Source organism: Guillardia theta, assembly GCF_000315625.1.
Source record: "Guillardia theta CCMP2712 unplaced genomic scaffold GUITHscaffold_123, whole genome shotgun sequence".
Classification (NCBI taxonomy): Eukaryota; class Cryptophyceae; order Pyrenomonadales; family Geminigeraceae; genus Guillardia; species Guillardia theta.
The window spans coordinates 5,243-26,588 of NW_005434551.1; the positions used below are offsets into that span (position 1 = coordinate 5,243).

General features: G+C 49.4%; 7 protein-coding genes across 7 annotated transcripts; 3 read left to right on the forward strand and 4 right to left on the reverse strand.

The window, feature by feature from the left end:
* Positions 1 to 246: 246 nt before the first annotated feature.
* On the reverse strand, positions 247 to 2,097 carry GUITHDRAFT_79695 (hypothetical protein; the record flags this gene model as incomplete). Its single annotated transcript, XM_005822515.1, has 1 exon — positions 247 to 2,097. One exon carries the CDS (start codon positions 2,095 to 2,097, stop codon positions 247 to 249), a length of 1,851 nt encoding a protein of 616 aa, XP_005822572.1.
* Positions 2,098 to 4,460: 2,363 nt separating this feature from the next.
* On the forward strand, positions 4,461 to 4,878 carry GUITHDRAFT_118192 (hypothetical protein; the record flags this gene model as incomplete). Its single annotated transcript, XM_005822516.1, has 3 exons — positions 4,461 to 4,645; positions 4,703 to 4,745; positions 4,852 to 4,878. 3 exons carry the CDS (start codon positions 4,461 to 4,463, stop codon positions 4,876 to 4,878), a joined length of 255 nt encoding a protein of 84 aa, XP_005822573.1.
* A 2,850-nt stretch (positions 4,879 to 7,728) lies between these two features.
* GUITHDRAFT_90160 (hypothetical protein) lies at positions 7,729 to 8,994 on the forward strand (the record flags this gene model as incomplete). Its single annotated transcript, XM_005822517.1, has 2 exons — positions 7,729 to 8,247; positions 8,300 to 8,994. 2 exons carry the CDS (start codon positions 7,729 to 7,731, stop codon positions 8,837 to 8,839), a joined length of 1,059 nt encoding a protein of 352 aa, XP_005822574.1. The 3' UTR covers positions 8,840 to 8,994.
* Positions 8,970 to 11,087, reverse strand: GUITHDRAFT_118194 (hypothetical protein; the record flags this gene model as incomplete). The annotated part of the gene is made up of 13 exons (XM_005822518.1): positions 8,970 to 9,163; positions 9,217 to 9,295; positions 9,352 to 9,449; positions 9,498 to 9,566; positions 9,613 to 9,689; positions 9,738 to 9,826; positions 9,869 to 9,922; positions 9,967 to 10,035; positions 10,082 to 10,254; positions 10,304 to 10,376; positions 10,422 to 10,620; positions 10,678 to 10,831; positions 10,889 to 11,087. 13 exons carry the CDS (start codon positions 11,085 to 11,087, stop codon positions 8,970 to 8,972), a joined length of 1,527 nt encoding a protein of 508 aa, XP_005822575.1.
* Positions 11,088 to 12,598: 1,511 nt separating this feature from the next.
* On the reverse strand, positions 12,599 to 15,849 carry GUITHDRAFT_165914 (hypothetical protein; the record flags this gene model as incomplete). The annotated part of the gene is made up of 15 exons (XM_005822519.1): positions 12,599 to 12,655; positions 12,717 to 12,752; positions 12,799 to 12,846; positions 12,895 to 12,915; positions 12,957 to 13,022; positions 13,073 to 13,126; positions 13,186 to 13,252; positions 13,301 to 13,398; positions 13,446 to 13,603; positions 13,650 to 13,869; positions 14,541 to 14,648; positions 15,011 to 15,082; positions 15,164 to 15,248; positions 15,323 to 15,381; positions 15,796 to 15,849. The coding sequence occupies 15 exons, from the start codon at positions 15,847 to 15,849 to the stop codon at positions 12,599 to 12,601; spliced, it is 1,203 nt and encodes a 400-aa protein (XP_005822576.1).
* A 2,620-nt stretch (positions 15,850 to 18,469) lies between these two features.
* GUITHDRAFT_155426 (hypothetical protein) lies at positions 18,470 to 19,525 on the forward strand (the record flags this gene model as incomplete). Its single annotated transcript, XM_005822520.1, has 7 exons — positions 18,470 to 18,506; positions 18,596 to 18,741; positions 18,800 to 19,045; positions 19,090 to 19,128; positions 19,179 to 19,252; positions 19,303 to 19,351; positions 19,402 to 19,525. Coding segments are annotated over 7 exons (671 nt in total), but the record flags the coding sequence as incomplete, so codon positions are not given.
* Positions 19,526 to 19,767: 242 nt separating this feature from the next.
* On the reverse strand, positions 19,768 to 20,875 carry GUITHDRAFT_146337 (hypothetical protein; the record flags this gene model as incomplete). The annotated part of the gene is made up of 3 exons (XM_005822521.1): positions 19,768 to 20,385; positions 20,442 to 20,474; positions 20,528 to 20,875. The coding sequence occupies 3 exons, from the start codon at positions 20,873 to 20,875 to the stop codon at positions 19,768 to 19,770; spliced, it is 999 nt and encodes a 332-aa protein (XP_005822578.1).
* Between the last annotated feature and the right edge of the window lie 471 nt (positions 20,876 to 21,346).

The window sequence follows — 21,346 nt, forward strand, 5'->3', positions numbered from 1 at the left end:
GAGCTAATTCGCAATGGGACATCCTTCCTCACTCATCACGGCGTTCTCGTTGGACCGCCCTAGGAATGTCCACATTGGAGCTCTTTGTAACATATCTGTTCCCTCTCCTTCTCTCTTCGAGCAGAGCAGCAGTTATTGCTCCAGCTGGAGGAGAACAGATGCTCTATAATATGATCAAGTCGCACCGCAACAGGCCGGGCGAGGAGTCCGCGGACTCCCACCTCCTTCGCTCTCGATCTCGCGGATCTACCTTCGCGGTCCTGAGTCCATCCCGACAACATTAGCATCAATCTCCTCCTGGCTGTATGCCCACCCGTACTTTCTTAAAAGTATGTCTTTGTTTTCCACATGTCTCACTGCGAACTTGTAGAGGTTCTCCTTCTTAACGATAAACACAATCCTCACCTCCCAGTTCCCCCCTGGCTCAACGCCCAAAGAATCCAGGCACTCAGACATGTATCGCAGTTTGAGGTCATGTGTCTCCGCAATGGTCACTTGCACGAAACACACCGACGTCTTGTTCCAGTCCACGATCACTGCATCGTAGCCTCCTTGATTCCATTTCAATGGCTTCAGGCACATCCGCGTCATCCCATTCCTCCGAGCCTCGTCGATTTCGCTTGTGTCCAGATCTTTCACAGCGTACAATTCCCAGCGGTCCCATTTCTCTGGCACGCCTGGTGGCTCTGACTCCCTCCCTGACCTGAGCAATACCTGCAGCCCTGGCTCTCGTCCTATCCGAGCAAAGAACAGCATCTCAAACAACACACCCTTAAGTGTCGGATTCGCAGCAATGCCAGAGAGCTCCTCAATCTCCCTCACAAAAGATTCTCCAAGCCTCTGTGCTAGCTCCGTGGCAACAAACCTGCTCACAGGCGTCCAGTACACTTGGCTTCCCATGCGATACTTCCCCTGTAGCCGATTGACAAACTGGTCTGAAGTATCGCCCATGCTCATGTCAATGAGCTTCTTGTAATCAGCGACACTGTCCATCGCTTGACGAAGATCGTTGATTGCTTTCTCTGTCGTATGTTCGAACATATATCGGCATGAGCCTCCAACAATCTGAAACTTCGACTCCACCTCTCTAGACCTTTTCTCTGCTTCTGTCACATTCGATTCCAAGCTCCATTCCATCACTCCAGCCACACTCACGTAGAACAACTCGTGCCTAATGGCCTCCAGGTACTCCTCCAGTGTCCACGAGTACACCATCAGCTCCTCTACTTTCTCATTTCTATCTTGCTCAGGTTTTTTCTTTGCTCGAGAATTCATCGATGTCGTGATTACAACCCGCCGATTGGCCCGGTCCTGGTGGAGCCACAATACACATTCAGTAAGCACAGACTCATGTGACCCCTGTTGATAACCGTCCAAGGACACGAGATACTTCTTGTCGCTCTGTGTCCATTCCCGAAGAATCCTCCTCAGCCCCTTGTCAATCTCATTGCGTGTCAGCTCAACAACTCTCAACACTCCTTGATCGACTTGTAGGACTTTGACTGGACCCCACTTCCACACCCGTACGCACATCACTCCCCATTTCTTGTCCTTGCTCAGCGATAGGAGGAAGGACATGGTTGTCATCGTCTTCCCCGTTCCTGGAGGGCCCAGGATCCAACCCAAACACCCGGCCTTGCACACCTTCTCCTCGATGAAACGCCACTGCTCATTGAAGCATTCCCTGCAGTAGAGCACCTCCTGTTTTGCTTGCCCGGAGCTGAACTGATCCACAAAGGATCCACCGAGACAGAAAAGATTGCCCCCCTCTTTGTGCCCAACTGTATCACAATTCCAAGCTATCTCTGTCCAGCAAATGCTGTCTTCCTCCTTCAATTCAAGCTTCTCCCTCTTGATTCTAAGCTTCTCCTTCTCCTCCTTGATCTGCTTTTGAAGCTTCTCCTCCTTGATTCTGAGCTCCTGCTTCTCCTCCTTGATCTGCTCTTGAAGCCTCTCCTCCTTGATTCTGAGCTTCTCCTTCTCCTCCTTGAGGGTTCCCTTCTCCTCTTCTATTCTGTTTTGCTGGTCCTCAAGCGACTTCAGGACCTCCTTCCTGTACTCCTTGTTTTCTTCCCCTTGCCCAGAATATTTTAGCATAGCCTCTTTCTTCTGGTTTTGAAGTTTCTGCTCCTTCAATTCAAGCTTCTCCTCCTTGATTCTGAGCTTCTGCTTCTCCTCCTTCAATTCAAGCTTCTCCTTCTCCTCCTTGATCTGCTTTTGAAGGTTCTCCTCCTTGATTCTGAGCTTCTCCTTCTCCTCCTTGAGGGTTCCCTTCTCCTCTTCTAGTCTGTTTTGCTGGTCCTCAAGCGACTTCAGGACCTCCTTCCTGTACTCCTTGTTTTCTTCCCCTTGCCCAGAATATTTCAGCATAGCCTCTTCCTTCTGGTTTTGAAGTTTCTGCTCCTTTATTTCAAGCTTCTCCTCCTTGATTCTAAGCTTCTGCTTCTCCTCCTTCAATTCAAGCTTCTCCTTCTCCTCCTTGATTCTGAGCTCCTGCTTCTCCTCCTTCAATTCAAGCTTCTCCTTCTCCTCCTTGAGGGTTCCCTTCTCCTCTTCTAGTCTGTTTTGCTGGTCCTCAAGCGACTTCAGGACCTCCTTCCTGTACTCCTTGTTTTCTTCCCCTTGCCCAGAATATTTCAGCATAGCCTCTTCCTTCTGGTTTTGATGTTGCTCCTCCTTCAATTCAAGCTTCTCCTCCTTGATTCTAAGCTTCTCCTTCTCCTCCTTCAATTCAAGCTTCTTCTTCTCCTCCTTGATTCCAAGCTCCTGCTTCTCCTCCTTCAATTCAAGCTTCTCCTTCTCCTCCTTGAGGGTTCCCTTCTCCTCTTCTAGTCTGTTTTGCTGGTCCTCAAGCGACTTCAGGACCTTCCTGTACTCCTTGTTTTCTTCCCCTTGCCCAGAATATTTTAGCATAGCCTCTTCCTTCTGGTTTTGAAGATTCTGCTCCTTCACTTGGAGATTATCCTGCTTGATTTTGAGCTCCTGCTTCTCCTCCTCGATCTTCTTTTGAAGGTTCTCCTCCTTGATTCTGAGCTCCTGCTTCTCCTCCTTGATCTTCTTTTGAAGGTTCTCCTCCTTGATTCTGAGCTTCTCCTTCTCCTCCTTGATCTGCTCTTGAAGCTTCTCCTCCTTGTTGTCTGAGCGCAGTCCCTTGGCCTGCTGCAACCTCTTGCTCCCAACTGTGGACTCCTCCTTGTCGCTGCTATGTCGGCGTTTGGTCATAGCGGCGCTGTGCTAGCGAAATTCCGAAAGAGCTCCTCAGAATCGTCGGGGAGGGGTTCATATTGTAGGGGCAGATTTGAAACTGAGAGATGAAATGTTCTCCTGATTCCAATCGTAGACAGTATCAGAGCGGCAAGTGCTCCATGACTGGGTGGGGGTAATCGATTCACACATAGTACGGGGTTAATGGACTAGTCTAATCCGGATATATGATGGGTGGGGGTCATTTCGGAGTAGGTGGGGGTTTGCAACGATCGCAATGGTGGCGCGTACATGGTGGGGAGGAGAGCATCCAATTTCACAGTAGCAGCACGTTGTGAGCCTGCAGAATATGTTCACGTATTGAGAACTAAATTTGATATTCTAATCTTAAGTGAATGATATCTTGATTGTGTGTGGTACAACATTCTGTTCTCACCATTTTTTGAGACGCCAACTGCTGCAGATTTGCATTTGGAAGTACCATGCCGGATGATTTTGGTGTGCTGACTCACTTCTGAAGCAATGTTGATCTTGTACAAATGTACCTGAAAAGGATTTATTTATTAGCAACATCATCTTATACGATTTCACCCATGATGATCTTAGTGCTCCTGCAAGCAATTTCTTCGAGACGCTGTTCCGCAGATACCAAATGGTCTCTTAAGAGGATCATTCTTGCTACAAAGTGAACAACAGAAGGTAGTGTACAAACCCTTCCCATTGCCACTTCTACAGATCCTGCATCTCACTCTTTTCGACCGCTGTGCATTCACCCCTTGTGTACTTTGTTGGATGAAAAATCGAGCGTGGTCGTCAACAAGCATGATCCAACGGCGCTTCTGCTTCATGACTGGCATCATCCACGCTGGTATCTGTGCTATCCTGTCCTCCTCTTCTTGGGATCGATGAATCTGGACAACCTTCGTACGAATTTCTCATGAACACCAGATGACTGGGGACTTCTTTTGGTGGCATTCCAACACGGAAAATCTTGTATGCATCCACTTCAATGAACCCAAGTATCGTACAGAACATTCTGAATCTCCAGTCATGAGTTCCAACTTTTTCTTCTAGTCCCAGTCCACTCTGTCTGAGGTGATTGTGCACATCGATCACAGATGCTCCGTTGAAATGTCGTGAACTACAGCACGCAAGGGGGATATTCCATCTACAGCTTCGGGATCCACACAAATGACGCATGGTTCAAGGAGATGATCTCACCCCTCATGCAACCAAAGTACGATTCGACCCACAGAATGCAAGGGAACCCAGACCTCCACAACCACAGGACCATCCTCGTCGAGATCATGCGGGGGTTTAACACCAACGTTTACATCGCATTCTATTTTAATGAGAAGCCGGTCATAGGCTTCATAGCGGACAAATACGAGGAATTCTCCTATTGTGCGTCTACGGCATGTCATAAGAAGACAGACATACGGTACATGATCAACTCATCCGCGTCTAGTACGAGAACGATACCCATGACACCCTACAGCCTGCGCATCGGGGAGGAGATGCTCGCAAGCATGATCTTCCTGGTACGGCACAGGGTCGCCAGCACGATAGCGCCTTACAGGTACTCGATTATCCTCGTCCAAAACAAACAGTACTTCGTCTCCATCCGAGTCCTGAGAACTTTTCCAGGTAACAGCCGACAAGACCATGGAATAGGAGACTGCCTTTGCATAACTAAAACATCTGGATTTCCTTCAATTGTTTTCTCCACCACAACCGAAAGAACGTTATCACCCTTTTGAGGAAACGCTCGAAATTGAAAGAAGCATTGAGTGCAACCCTCTAACTCGAAAACATTCTCCGGTAAAATACCCGACTGTGACTCCTCCTCAGTGAACAATTCCGATGTCTCTGCCTCAGACATTGCAATCATTGCAGAGCAAACTCTGTCCCTGAAGGAAGTATCCGTACTTTTTCACTGTCAGGATGTGGTAGCACCCAGTTCTCGTCGTCAAAAGTAACTCGCACCAGAAATTCATCTCTGTCAACTTTGAAGACAGTGTTCGAGTCGTTCAACGGTTGCACCGTCGATCGGCCCTGTATGCCGTGCTGGCGACGTGGTGACGTGGAGAGAGAGTCTGAGCTTCCCAGGCTGATGCAGATGTTGCATTGCTGGGTAGTAGGTGTGGTGATCCTGCCGCCCGCCGCAGCACCGCTGGCACTGGGCGGCAGTCGTTCGAGTGCAGGCAGGGTGATGTTCTTCATCAGTGCCGACGGTTCAGAGCTATTGTGATGATTGATCGTCTAGAGTCAATTGCATCTTTCAAGCATTGGCCGCAAGTCAGTGATCTGACCGTGAGTCACTGAGTGTCGACTTCCGAAGTTCTGACCGGACTACACTACTGAGGATCATGGTGACCCGGCAGAAGCTGTCAAGTCCGATCAGCCGCAGTGCAGTGAGCCTCGGAGTCAAGTTTCCGAACTTCGGAAGTAGGAAGGAGGGCTGGGAGTTGCCCGCCGGCCCGGCGAGTCACGTCAAGCGGAGGACCCTACCCGCCGCCGGGCCTATCGACTCCCGACGAGCGGTGGCAGGCACTGCGTAGCTGCTGCCGCCCCGCGGGTGAGTAATTATCTTATAACTTCATATGTTGAGATTTCCAGTGGAACTCTCTCCCCACACGAAGTAGACAGTGATGAAGTATCTGTACGGTGATGATACTTCAATGTGCGATCACCGATGGCCGCGCAGGAATAATATCAGGATTCAGAGAAGTAACAGAGGTGATAAGGGATTGGTACAGATGTACAAGCTTGTTTACTTCAAGCAACCGTCCAGTCTCACAGAGACCGTTCACCTCCGATTCATTCTCCTCAGTTTCCCTTTCCTGCAAATGCGAGCGGCCCTTCGGGCCTGTCACTTGCTGTCCTGTCGTAGACTGATATGAGTTGACTCGCTTATCACCTGCTGCCATCCATGGGTCCTAAGTTCTTGCTGTCTTCTTCGTGATGCTCCTACGTCGTCCCTATTGTAGCTGTTGCTGCCCTTTCAGTGCGCTCAGTGTGCACAGACTCCACCGTGACATGACCTGACTGTGAGGTGAGGCCCTTCTGATCAGTTGCCTCAACAGAGTTGGCCGGGCCCCGGCCCCCCCGTTGAACTTCCGGGGCCCGGGCCTACTCAAGCCGAGTCAACTTGCCTTGCAAGTTGCGGCCGCTGGCCGGGCTCCCCGCCGCCGGCCGGGCGCCCGTGACGCCGGATCCGATCACTGACTACTTTTTTTTTTCCGAGTCAATCATGGCATGTTCAGAAACACGAAAGGTGTTACATTATTTGACTTCATCAAAGTTTTAAAATAAAGAGAACAAGTTCAATTCATTTTAAATGTTTACAGTACCCGACGACCCCGATCCCTTGCAACAACTACCCCCACTCACAACAGGCAAATTCACCCCTGCTTCTCTATTTGGACCCCCCACCCCTTCGCTGTAGAGGTTCTAATAATAATTGTGTACTACCCGGTATCTTTAATAATAAAACGAGGGACGCAATGGTCAGCAAGTCAACAGACTACCCCACCCCGTTTTGAAACACCCCTTCTCGTATCACTCCCTACTTTGACCAGAATATCCCACCACCCCTCCGGTAATACGATCCCGTCAGCTTCGTTTGTACTTCTCCACCCTCACTGTAAAGGACGTAGGACTACCCCACCCGCACTAGTCCCTTGAATACTACCCCTAGACAAGTACCCCTTGACTTCCGATTTGGTGGATACTGCGGTAGCTTTGTATGGCATTGAAAACAGGGGAACAATGGATGAGACGAGTATGAGCAAAGAGATATGTGTGAGGCAGAAGAAGGAGAGGTTCAGAGAGTAAGTTGACGACAATTCTGCAGACAAGGAGAGAGGAGAAGGAAGGAAAATGTGAAGCGCTGCAGAAGATTTTAAAAACAAACAGTCAAAAACTGGCGGAGGTGAAGTAGGAAGGAAGAATGTGACGTATTCAGAATGAAAGTGAGTAGAGGGAGCAAAAGTGCAGCCAGATCAAAGGTAGACAAAAGGCGGAATCTGGACACCGGAATAAACAACTTTCGCTGTAGGTTAACGAGGATTGAAAGAGCACTAACACCAACAAGCTGGTAGAGTCGCTCGATACATGTTTCTTAGTTTTTGAAATTGAAGCACTTACTTGCTATTTCTTTGATCCACTTAACGACTCTTTTTGAACATGAAAACCCATGAAGACCAAGAGCTTACACACGTTTTTATCTAGATGGAGCGACAACCTGTGAGTTTTGTGCATTCCTGCGACATCGACGGGGTCGAACAAGGGGCGAATTCGAACAATACCAATGGTCACAATTCATACGTCATTGCTGGTGGCGATATCAACATCACGAAGACTCCATCAATGGACGTTGAGTCCCGGATTTACGGCAATGGGCTGCAGACTGTGATCGTGAGGGAGATGTCGGAAGACGAGAAAGCAAAACTCGCCAAGTTCCAAATAAGCTCTGAAATCAATGCAATGGATGAAGTAGAGAAACAGATAGAGAAGCTGTCCATGAAGAAAGCGCACACTGAGCCCCTAAAACTCTTCTTCCTGGGATGTATCGCTGGTTGGTGGGTAGGCCTCGCTGTTATCATCACGACAACTCTGTCCGGAGGGATCCCCAAAGAAGTGAGGGATGCATGGCCGATGCTCCCCAAGTTGTTTGTGGGCATATTCTTTCCTGCTGCTATCTGGTTTATCGTCATTTTCGGAGGAGAGCTTTTCACCGGCAATTCCATGTACATGATTGTTGGGCTGATCGCCAAGAGAGTAACGATCTGGGAGCTCCTGTACAACTGGAGCGTCGTCCTTGTCTCAAACTTCGCTGGCTGCGTTGCTACAGTCTACTTCTTTGGATATCTCACTGACCTCTTTGTGTCCGAGCCGACCCACAGTTACATCACTCATGTTGCCGAGTACAAGGTTCACCTCAAGCCTGAAGTAGCCTTTCTCCGCGCCATTCCAGCCAACGCCCTCGTCTGCACGTGCATTCTTTTTGGAATGTCTGCCAAGGATATGACGGGCAAGTTGGTGCGTTTCATGTCTCTCTTGAGTTCGCTGCTTGACTCTCTTTGGCCTGCAGTTCGGCATGTGGTTTCCAATCTTCGTCTTTGCTGCAAGCGGCTTCGAGCACGCGATTGCAAACATGGCGTATGTTCCCCTTGGGTTGATGTACGGGGCGAATGCGGACTACAAGAATTGGCTGTACCAGAACTTATTGCTGGTCATTCTCGGAAATGTCGTGGGAGGGGGGCTGATTGTCGGGCTCTCCGACTACTACCTCTTTGACTGGACGAAAGCCGTTCATCGCGTCAACGCTGCCGTGCTGTCGAAGCTCGGAGAACAAGAGTTCACCGAAGAAAATCTCCGCAAAGTCTTCGCCTCCTTTGACGAAGATGGCAATGGTACGATCGAGCGATCGGAGTTTGATCAGGCTCTCGCCAACATGGGGGTAAAGGCTCCTAGGGATCTCATCGACACCTTGTGGACGAATTCAGACACAGACGGCAACGGCTGCTTGGACTTTGAGGAATTCTGCGACCTTCTCAGGAAAATGCGAGACTTTGAGAAGTATGGCCACGATGATGTGAGGTTTCAAAAGCCGGCAAACATGCAGGCTTGAGATATGCAGTAGCGGCTTTGATAGCTGATCCGATGATTTTATATTCATCGTTTTGTGACATCCCTTTCGGGATTCATGCTTTTTTGCTTATGCTGATTTGATGTTTCCAACCTTAAATTTAGTTGCACATTTAGAGAACAATATCTTCGAGATTGACTCCCTTGGTCTCTGGAACAAAGGCAAAGATAAAGATCCAGGAAGAGAGGATAAAGGAAGAGTAGCCGGCCAAGACGGCTGAACTGCCGAACTTCAGTTGTAGGAATGGAAACGAGTAGATCACAAGACAATTGGCCGTGTACTGAGCGCTCATCAGGAAGGACATGCCTGAACAACATGCTAGTCAACTTGCGTGTAGAGGACCCTCATGCGTTGGCGACCTGTCGCTCGCGCATGTGTGGGGAGCAACTCGGAGGAGAGGATGGAGGGAATGGGGCCAAGGGAGACGGAGAAGAAAGCCTGATAACTGTGAAAGGAGAGATGAGGCTGCGACGGAGGAGCATAGTTGAACTCACGTGAGCAGAGCGAGCAGCGAGAGCAAAGAAGACAAGGACGAGCCTTTCAGCCTTTGGCTCATGGAGATCGACAAGAGCCCGAGAGAAGCAGACAGGAGCTGCTCAAACTCACATCAGCCCACTCACCTCCTCCTCCTCCTCCTCACCGGAACTATTGTGAGGAGGATGGTGCGTCTTCCGTAGAGATCCATCAAGGGCATGATGAGGAAGATCATCTAATACACGCAGAGAGTCAAGTTGACAGCAAGAGTCTCAGCTGACTTGCAATCAGCTTTGGCGTGTAAACAGCAGCCGTCGCCAGCATAGCGAATGTCGCATCATGCGATCTCAGGCCGAGCCTGATCCAACGTCACCATGAACCCTCAGCACAGGTCAATCGAGCCAACCACATGAAGAAATCGCGGATACGAGCGACAACGTTGCCCTCTTTGAGGATGGAGGGTGAGAAGCTGATGATTGCATTGATCCCGCTGAACTGAAATACTGTGAGCTCGACGTCGGATCCGACGATAAGTACCTGCTGAATGACTTGTAACCCCAGACAGATCAGGAGCGCTTTCTGGATTCGCCTCTACAAGGTAGAGTGAGGGAGGCGAGTAAGCATGACAGGTGCACCGTGGTCATTTTGTCTCTCGGATGATGTTCCGACGCCTGTTGCTTCGTATATTTCTCGTTCTCTAGCCCCTGAAGATGAGTTGTAGGTGCTCAACTTTGAAAGACTCGAACTTACGTCTGCAAGGGCCTCCAGATCTCTGTGAATCTTGTCTTCGAATGTCGATTGCATGCCGGGCAGCACGATCAATTTCTTCCATCCTGCCTCCGGTCTCTTGGAGTGAATTGAAGGATCGTTTTCATGAGAGGATGCAAAGAAATGCATGGCATCGTAGCATTCATTCCTGCGATCTGCTCGCGAGTCAATGTTCATCATCGATCTCAATGACTTCAAAGACACTTTGTCGAAGAAGCCATCTCGGAGAATCAAGAGAGGACAAGGAAAGTGCGAAGGCATACAACGCAAAGATAGCCTAAATGTGAGTCAATACCACAGAGGCGAATGTAGACTGGCTCACGTTGAACAGAAACAAAGTCTTGTAGGTATGACCATACGAGAATGCGATAGCGCTAACTATGTAAGAGATCTGCAATGATGATTCAGTGCTGTCATAACACAAGACGGCCTCAATCACTGAGATGCCCGACGACATGCCCATCTGAGGTAGCGACATGATGTACCCTCTCTTGGATGATGGTGAGCACTCTGCAGCATAGCTTGAAGACAGACATGTCAGCTGTCAGAAGCGTCGCACCAGGGAAATACGATCTCACATCGGGATGACTGTTCCGAATGTCCCGATCGCCACACCCGACACAAACCTACCCAACACCACCTGATGCAAACTCGACGCTGTCGCCCCCAGGATGCAGCCGACGAAGCTCAATAGGGAAGCAGCAGACAAAGTCTTCTGTCGACCAATCAGATCTGAGAAAGAGCTTCACCACGCTTGCAAGAACATGCCTGGAGGTAATCGCCTCATACCTGCTACTTTACCAGAAGTGCTGGATCCAAAGAAACTTCCCGCTGTTGCTGAGCTAGCGATCATTCCGAGGACTGCCGGCCGCTCCCCAAGCTCGAAGATCTTCTGAAGAGAAAGAAGAGCACCAGTGACGACTCCAGCCTCCAACCCCCACACTGTGCTGGACATCCCCACAACGGTGTCCAGGCGCGTTCGCTTCATCCTGTTGCCAGTTGGCCTCAGCTCATTCGCTCGGGTAACGTGAAGACTGCTCGTCGAATGCGTGTAGAGCAGCAGCAGAACAAGTAGAGCTTCTGCTATGTAGACGAAACAGTAAGAAACATCGACGGAATTTCTGCTGCTCCCGATCCCCACTGCTGCCTTTCTATCTGTACATCACCCATATCCCTCCTCCCCACTCCTCCCCTTCCCTCGCTCCCTCCCTCGCTCCCTCCCTACCTTCTCGTCCTCTCCTCCCCTTCACTTCCTCTCTCCTCCCTCACCTCGTCGGCATTTCGGCGGTCGCATCTCCTTCACTGCAAGTGCATTCTCCGACAATTTTACCCTCATCTCCGCTCTGTCCCACCACCGTTTGCTTCAACGGATGTAACCGCTCGCTATATCCGGACGTCATGCTCTTCGAAGGCCTGTGGATTCCCCAGGGTGGATGGCGGTAAGGAAGGAGAGGAAGAGGAAGAGGAAGCGGGAGAGGGAGCGGGAGAGGAAGAGGAAGCGGAAGTGGGAGAAGTTCAGAAAGAGGAAGGGAAAGGAAAGGAACGAAGGAGAGGAGATGGCAAGGAGACGATGCAGAGAAAGAGAGTGTTATGGAGAGAATGTTATGGAGAGACAAAGAAATTAGAGGTGGTGGTTAGACGAGCCCGTTGATGTTGGTACAAAGAGACTGAGAGGAACAATTGTAACTCCATTAGACGATGTAATGGTAGGTAGCGCAAGGTGAGGGACAGTAACAAGAAAGACTTGTTTGAGGAATAAAACAGAATTAGAGATGTCTTCAGAACAGAAGTTTGAGGTCAAGTAAGAATTTAGATATTGAATATGTTTGTATCTTTCTGTTGCTGAACTATTTAGCTCGCTTTTCTGCCTGAGCTGTCTTCAATATCCTACTTTCACTCCTTGCCGCATGAACAATACTCTCCTATCACTGCTACTGCTACTCCGGCAAGGCAGTATATGAGCAGATATTTGTTCAACATGTTTTGTTATGTTTTGTAAATAGTGTAGGGCGCAGCATGCAAAGAGTGATATAGTCCTCATTGTTTTGAACAAGGAGACTGAGAGGATCGATAGTCTCTTCGATTTCAGCGTTTCGACTTGACTCTGTCTTGTTGACTTTCCACTGCTCAGGCCTGTTCAGCCATCTCTGCAGCAACCAGCCCCGGCGATGAACATGATGACTTCATACAACCAAGTTCCGAACCAGACTTATGTACAACTCCCGCAAGCGGCAGTGAAGAGAGCTGTTCCTGCCGCTGCAGGCGCTGCCTTGTCGGTCGTGGGTGACGAGGTGAAATTGCGATTTTGACTCGTTTGCGCTGAGATTGACCGCTGCAATGACAGTCAACCGAGAAGGCGATCGCAAGGCGAACGGCGTTCCAGCTTGGCGCCATTATGGCATAAATTAGCTTGTTTTACTCTCGCCCTGTTTGATATTCATCGTAAATTAGCTTCTCTGATTGATTGTTCCCAAGTTGTCAATCTTCTTCTTCAAGTTTTCAATCTTCTTCTTCGCTGCTGTCGTCCTCTAAACCTTTGAACATCCCGCTACCAACCTAGTTCAGGGCGTCATACATAATCCGCAGTCACAGATTCGGCTTCCAGTGTGACAATTACCTTTTTCCTTTTGTTGGCATTGGCCTCCGGAACCACCTGACAGGAGTCAGGAGGAGCATTTGATTCTTGTAGCGCTGCTCACCTTGCGTTTGATTCCTTCTTGGACAGCACTCGAAACCGCCTCACAGACCTGATCTTCAAGTAAGGTCAACAACATACTCATGGCTCAAGTCTCGACGTTTTTCGCTTCCAATTCAATCTACATAATTGTCAGAAGTATCACAGGGGGTCATGCGCTACTTTTGCTCGTTCTTGTTTCATCCTTTCATGCGATTTTTGCATTTCCGTTTTGCCAGCATCGATTTCCTGGAAGCCTTTCAGTTGAACTGAACACTCCAGTACAGCTCTCAACTCACCTCCTGCTTCTTTCTTTCCAACTCCAGCTCGCGATGCTTTTGCGCTTCCTCGTCCTGTCGTAGAGCAAGATCACTTCGAGGGCAGATGTCTTTGCCAAACAACGGAAACCGACCAGAATTTCGCCGCAATCTTTGACGAGAATCGAAACTGTTGGCCTGTCTCCCGAAGTTGTTTTGCAACTGTGCCGATCAGTGAGGGAAGAAGGGAGCCGAAGGAACAAGTAACACCGGCTGAGAGCCATGATAGTGTCCATCCCTTCGACCACTCTCCCGAAGACAACATGCCTGCCATCAAGCCATGGTGTTGCTTTGACAGTGATGAAAAACTGGTACATACAGCTTGAGAAGGGGAAAGGTTTGTTTCACAACATACTTGGCTGTTGTTGGTATTGCTGCCGCAGTTAGCCATGGACAGAAGACCCTTGGTCGAATGTTTGATGGCGAAGTTCTCGTCCTTGAACGAGTACCCGTAGATGCTCTCGCCGCCTGTACCATCTCCTTTCGTTATGTCTCCTCCTTGCAGCATGAAATCTGCCAGCGCACGTCACGAGTCCAGCAACGGCTGGCTGCAAGAAACCTGGGATGACGCGGTGGAAGCAGCTCCCCTTGTAGTGGAGGGCATTGCCGTCCTTTCCCTTGTGATTTCCCAAACATAGCGCTCTGAAGTTGTCGGAGGTCTTGGGAACCACGTCGTCGAACAGCTCGAAGATCACTCTCGCTGTGCTCCCGCCATGGCTCAAGTCGAAGTAGACTTGAGGACGACGATGCTGTATCCCGTCTTTGGCTGGCGCGGTCTCCTGGAGATATTCGAGTTATCGCACGGTCCTCTCTCGCCGCGCAAGCGTCTATTCTAGCATGGTCATCTTGGCACAAGGGAGCTGATGGTGATGGGAACTTGCTGATGGTCTTCAATCTTGACTCATCTCCCACTCTCTGCCGCTGCACCTTACTTGCTACCTCCTCACTCTTCTCCTTCTCCTCCCCCTCCCCCTCCCCCCTCCCTCCCCCTCCCCCCTCCCCCTCCCCCCTCCCCCCTCCCCCTCCCCCCTCGCCTCCTTAGATCGCTCACCTCCATTTGGCCGGATCGGATCACCGGCGTCTGGGGCGGGGGCGGGAAATAATAGTGAAAAGAGCAGGAGAAAGGGGAGAGGGGAGGGCGAAGGGTGAAGGAGGAGGAGTGGAGATGGAAGGGGTGAAGTGATCGAAGAAGAGTCAGAGGTGATAGTAACAGCTAGAGAAAGAGACAGAGCAGAGGAGGCAGACGCATACTCTCAACAAGAGCATGCATTCGTGTCTCAGGAGAGAGCCACAGCATTGCGCGGAGAGCCTAGTAAACTGAGGTAATTCCTTGGACAGCCATCTTTGTTGCTATTGCCTGTTTCGATCGGCCAGTTTGCTGTATGTGTCACGTTCTACAGTATATCTGCTACCCTTCTCTTCCTCGTCCCTGTTGTCTTCAATGGTCTACCCTCTCTCTTCCTCTTGCGGTGATGGTGTCGGTGGACGCGTTCCCGTCTCTGTGGCGCCTAGGAGCCTTGAGAGGATCTTGGCCAGAGATTCTCTTCAGTGTGTAACTCTACAAGTATGATCCATTAGATACAGTATCACACGTTTAGACATCCTCTGGAGTTTTGGGTGAAATTGTAGAGGAAATCCTGACTTCGACTAGATCGTTCATGTCATCGTAAGAAATCAAGAGACATAAAGATATACAAGTCTTCAGAGCTCAGTGGTGATCGTCATTACTTGCTCCTGTCCTCAACTTTGTTGCAAACTACCCAGAGAATACGAAAAACTGCAGGTGTATGGACAGGGCGAGGGATCAATACAGAAAGAGTCAATACAGAAAGAGTCAAGGTTTCCCAGACAGCAAGTTTCTTACAATCGACTTAGAATCGACCAAGCAAGGAACCACGTTAAATATCCTACAGCTAGCACCGGCCACATGCCATAGCCCGATCGGGCAGTGGCGTTACATCCTAATGCGAACGCTAAGGTCGCCAGCACCCCCTTCACGACATTGTTCGTGTATTCAATCAGAATCGTTGCCTTCTTTTGAGGATTCTGCTGAACCATCACCCATATACTCACCGGCGTCCCTGTTGGTGCTGTCGCAATGGCTGCAGCGACTGTGCTGAACTCCGACGCTAAGTTGACACCGACGATCACCAGGACACTGACCAATGCGCAAGGGATTATGAGAGGTCTCAAGAGAGAACTGCAACTGATATTTGGTTGCAACAATCTCACCTTATCAATGTAGGGATTGCAGTCGTCATGAACCATCCTGGCCCTGTAGTTTGGGCGACCTGTAACTCCTTTTTCAGCCACACCACGTTTCTCGAGCACGAATAGAGTTTGAACCGATGTCAGAATGAAATCAACATAAAAAGTGTCCAAGCATCTAGGAAAGTTGGTTCACGTAAATCTTTGATAGCAAGTTCATCGAAGAACCACAATCATTCGAGCTCAGCGATCCGAGGAGGTCTTAAAATTGGATCTTTGATTGCACAAGACGACGACCACAACAACAACCACAACCACAACCACAACCACAACCACAACAACAACCACAACCACAACCACAACAACAACAACCACAACCACAACCACAACAACCACAACCACAACAACAACAACCACAACCACAACCACAACCACAACAAGTCACTGTCAAGTTGTCATGGTTTCGAAACGATCATTCAGCATTGCGGGAGTTTTACCTCCATCAAAGCCCGAGTGTGACTGGGTCGCAATAGCTGCATTTTCCCCGACATTGCGTAACCGTCCCGATGACCCCCTACCCCAACAAGACCATCCATTCCTGCATCCATTCACCCCTCCCTCTACAGCCAAGTCTCCGGCCCGCCTCATCGATTTTTAAAACTTTTTATCCGTTCCTGGACTTGTTATTGCTAGCTAGGCGGCCCAGTGCAGCACTGTGATCATCATGGCATCGCCCATCATGGCATCATCGGCGACCAAAGCTGCACACGGCTTATGATCTTGAAATCTATGTCTATGAATCACAATTCCTTTATGATTCTCTTGCGTATTGTGCCTGGTTTCAATTTCTCTCATTTCTGGTGTGATTTCCTTTGTTTGCATATTTATGGACCAAAACTAGGAAGAAAACATTTTCAACCATCCAAAAGAAGCACATGCAAAGCTTCACGGGCTTCGACAACATCAAATGCTTCAAGTTTGCATTCCAAAATCAATCAGTTGATCACGCCTCCGACACAATTATGCTTGTTTTACATCATTGAACGTTACACACATATACACATTGAATGAGAAAATTCTGAATCTAAGTAATAGAAGATTTGATCATCATTGTATTCTAGACGTTTGTGCTGACAGTTCGTGATGAATTACGTGCGCAAATTCATGATTGGGAAGGGGTGTCGTAAATCTTGCTAGTCAGGACTTTCGAGGATTACAAAACAAATTGTAAATTTCCTTCTACAGCACTAACTCGAGCATTCTTCCGGCACGGCAGCTCAAGCCATCTTTGAACCAACTGTCCATTGAAGGCGTGTCCATCGTAGACCAAAACATCCAAGACTTGAACGCTCCCCGTAAAATCTTCCCAAACACCCCATCAAAACATGGAAAAATTAGCATTTGCTGTCAATATGCTGATTTCGATCGCTTAAAACAACAGTAAAACAGCTCTGACGAACTAGTCTACGCAATCTGAAGTTCGATTGAGTACCTGGCATGATTCAATGAGAGTCAAGTCCTTTATACAACCGTTTCATACTTGTAAGCACTTTCATAAATCATGTTGTTTCGACAGCACAACCTTTTCAATAACAAAACGACAATTTCCCAGATTGTGTCATCTTACAATTGTCCTATCTCAGCCATGGATGGGTCTCTGCTTGTGCGGTTTTCGTGGACGGAATGTGCCTGTAGACCCGGCCGGTTTTCAGACCCTCATACAGCATCATCTGCCCCCAATCAGCTAAAAGATAGCACCAGACCACAGTGCGTTTTCAAATTTCGAAATTACCTGGTATATTTTCAAGGCAAAAGGAGAAATATTGCACTACCCCCAGTTTATTTTCACCACCACCTGGCACGAACCGCTGAAACCTCATATGAGACACATGGGATACGTACATATATTAATACACGAAAAGACGTTTTTTCTGTATCTCAGCCCCCGAGATCGAGTTCTTAAAACATTGTTTAAAAGGACAGTTGACCCATCCCTGACACGATGCCAATAAGACCAGGTAGGGGTGTTCATACCAGGGGTACTGATTTCAATCAGTACAGAAAAGGGGGTCTTTTGTATATATTAGACGGGTGATATTCGACCAAAACCTTAACTGTGGCGGCAAGTTGGAAAATCGGGGGGTGGGCTGTTGTCCTCAATTGGTTTCGTCGTGGGGCGTACTTTTATGATTTTACTTTTAATATTTGTGTTACTTCTTAAAAATTAACTAAAATGTTATTCCCCCGGCCCCTGGGCGGAGAGATGGGTAGGGGGTGTTCTGCAACCCCAAAGGGGTGGGTGGTCGTTATGATACAAATTATTGGGTAGGTGGGTAGTTTCTGTGATATGGGTACATTTATGCTTGAAACCCTTTTCTTTGACCTGGTAGGGTCCTATGCAGTTGCAGCCCATTGTGGGGTCATTGTATGGTAGGGTAGGGTGAAGAGATAGCGATGATCGTTGTGACCCCCAAAAGTTTGTGGGGTTAACGCGGCGATGAGCGAAAGTTGGGTTAGAGCAGTAACGAGCATGCACTGTTTGAGGATTGGAGAAGAGGGAGTGAGCGGTAGCAATGTCCATGAAGGAAACAAGGCGAGTTGACGATGATGACGACAAGAACATGGAGGAGGAGAAGGAGGAGCGTAGGTGGAGACAACACGCAAGGGTCCTTGCCGGCCAGTGTCAGATCTTGAGCCAAGGTCAACAAAGCCATATAGTTTGAGTAGGAGGCGGGTAGTGCGGACTATGATAAACTTTCACTTGCTGGCATGTTGTGATGGGCTTGACCAATTCAAACTGGAGGAAGGTGACTGATTGACACGGGGGATGATGTATGAGGCAGAAAGTAAAAAAATACGTTGAAGGAGGGAAATTTAGCATGGTATGCACATTGTGAGGAGATTGATGCCATGCTTCTGGAAAATGAATTGATACAAAAGGATTCATTGAAATTGCAATATGGGAGAGATTCCACTGTTGCTGAGCTCGTTTACCCTTGGGTCGACGTTGCTCTTGTTACCAGGGGTTATGTGATGGATTTGCTGCGAAATCAAAGAGCATAATCGAGATGGAAACTTGTCTCCTCACCTGAAATTACTGTTTACAGATGTCAATCCATGTCTTTACCTGCATGCTCATCATGATGTGTCCCATGTCAAGTTCGAATGCCGTCATGCTGCGTGGCTTGCGAATCGCAGAGACTTCTACGTAAGTACAAGCTCGCTCGCTGCGAACACATGTCTCGCCACCTTCTCTCCGCTGGATTGTCTGTGAGATTGTGAATTCCGTCATGGCAGGGCCTTTGTGGGACAGCCGCTGGGGATGGGAGGCTCGAGGAAGCTCGAAGCATGCAAGACTTCACTTCCACTATCAAGTCTAAGGCCGTCAGCAACTAGAAGGTCAGAAGGTCAGAGTGCAATCGATCAGCCTAGAGATACCGAAGGTTGGTTCTGCTCTCTTCCTGCTCTCTTCACCTTGCAGTGCTGAGGATTAGCATGCAGATCGTGGATCACCTGTTCAAAAGGACGTTGTGATCTTTCCATCTCGACTCGGAAGCTTTGGAGCGGCGAAAGATGGCACCGTGGCAAGGGAAGAGAAGCTGGTGAAAGTGGCGGACAGACTTGCGTCAAGAGCACGATCGTTGGAGTTGAAAGGCAGGTCATTAGAGCTCAAGGCAAAGAGTTTGGAGGCAAAAGGGAGCAAGCGACGAGCCATGTGGCTTCAGTGGTTGGCAACGACATTCGACGGTGACGGCGACATGTTTTGATGTAGAGACTGACAAGGACATTAGGAATGGCTGCCATCGCATCGCTTGCGTCATGGGGAGCTGGTAAGTTGATGCTGTTGCGGTGACCTGAACCTGACATGTTGGCGTTTCAGCCCTGGTGGCTATCTGCCTGTTGGATATCTCCCTCCCAGTCTTCTTGAATCTGACACTGTTGGTCATGGGAACTGTAAGATCTGTTCTCGTGCGCTGCATCCTCGTCACACATGGTGGGGATAGGTGATCTGCATGGCGGGAGGGCTAGCAGTGGGAGCATCGGCTGCAGTAGGTCTGTCGATCCCGTTGCCCTCCGCTGCTTGTTGCTGAGTTGGCATGCAGGCCTTCTTGCTGTTATCCAACAAGTGCAGAATGCAAAATCGAACATTCCAGCTTCTGATAAGGACATGTTTTGGTCTTAGATCTGTGTGCTTTGAACTCAACGAGCCTACGGTGTAAATGTAATCAGCGATTGATATGTAATGAAGTGTACTCTTAATAGGCCGGCGCACATGGCAGATTTTTTATCCTATCCTCTCGTTTCCTATGTTGTCCAAGCCGCTCGCTGCTCCTATGTCATCGTCCGACTTTTTTCTGAAGGCTCCAACCGCGATCTTTCGCCCTCCTGCACTTCATGAGCACAAGGAAAGGAGTGAAGGAGAAGTAGGAGAGAGGAAGAGAATTAGTAGGAGGGTTAGAGTAGGAGGGTTAGGGAGAAGGTCGGGGAGAGAGGGTCAAGTGAAGGAGGACTGACTTGAGGATGTCGAACTTGTTCATCTTCTGCTTCTCCTCCTCCTTCTCGCCCTCGTCTCTCCTTCTCACGTCATCTCCTTCAATGCTCTGGTTGTCCGCATGTGCCATGACAGCAGCAGTCTCTGACAGAGATCCTTCTCCTCCTCTCTCCGAAACATCCAAGTTGTCGCGCTGTAAAGTTTGCTCCTCCTCGTCCTGCTCCTCCTCATCTTCCTCCGTACGCTCCTTCTTCCCCTCAGCCATCTCCTCTGTCCTCTTACTCCTCAATACATCCTTCCATTCTGTCGAATCTCTCTGCTGGCTTTCCCCCTCTTCCACCTCAGCATCAGAAAGAACCGTCTCATCCTTGTCTTGATCTCCCACGGTCTCCTCGCTATCCTTTCGTTTCCTCTCGCGCTCCTCCTCACCTCCTCTCTCTCTTCCCTCATCCTGGAGCATGTGCTGATCGTTTTGTCTTTCTTTGACCTCCCAGCCCTCCTGTCCGCCATTGCACTTCCCCTCCTCCCTAGAAGCGTCAGAGTCAGAGAAGTCCAGGAGCTTCAGGTCCGCGATCTTCGATTGCAACGAGGCGATCTGGGCAACAGGGCATGTCAGGCACTTGCGGGACAGCAAGACGAAGATCCTCTCACTTGCGATATCAACTCCTTGCTGCTCTTGCCTTGCTGTACTTGCAGATGTCAGTAAAGATAGACAGACGTGAAGGTTTCCTTCCCACCTTGCTTGCCATTTCCAGCTTCAGCTGTTCGATCTCCTGCATCAAGAAGCTCATCTCTGCTGCAATCTGATCGTCCTCCTCGTCCAAGATCGTAGAAATGTCGTCCCATGCTGTGCTTGTCATCGAACTGACATCTCCTATCTCGCTCGTGTAGTCCTCTGCCTCGCTCATCTCCTGCTCCTCGCCCTGATAGTATACCCGACGACGTCTGAATTCTTCTCCTCCGCTTCCACCTTCCTCGATACTTTCTGCTCCTCCCGTAGCATAAGAAGGGAGCTCCTCCTCTTTCTCCTCCTCCTCCTCCTCCTCCCTCCTATCAAAGTTTCCCTGCCCATCTTCCATTTCCATCTGCAGCCACCCTTCATTCTCCACCTTCGCTTCCTCTTCCTCGCCACTTTCTTGTGCTCGCTGTTCTTCGCCTCCGCCTGCCACATCTTCATCCCCTCCTACTGCCTCGCCGCTTTCTTCATTATCGCCATGGTCTACATAAGAATCTTCTTGTTTCCTCGTCGAAGTAGACAAAGTTTGCTCCCCGTCTTCTCTCAGCGTCTCGAGTGACCTCCCTTGCGCTCTCCTTCGCTTGTACCATGCAGCTCTCGCGGCAACGACTGACGAAGGAGTAGTTGGTCGGTTGAGCTGACTTGGAGGAGGAGAGTGCTTCTCGGGTGGAACCTCAGCCAGTAGGGAACGAGCCTGAGAGACGTTGAGGAGGAGAAAGCAGGAGAATGAAATGAGGAATAGAAGCAAGATTATGATTAAGAACGAATGAGCTTGGAGGGAGGGAGGGAGGGGAGGGGAGGGGAGGGGAGGGGAGGGAGG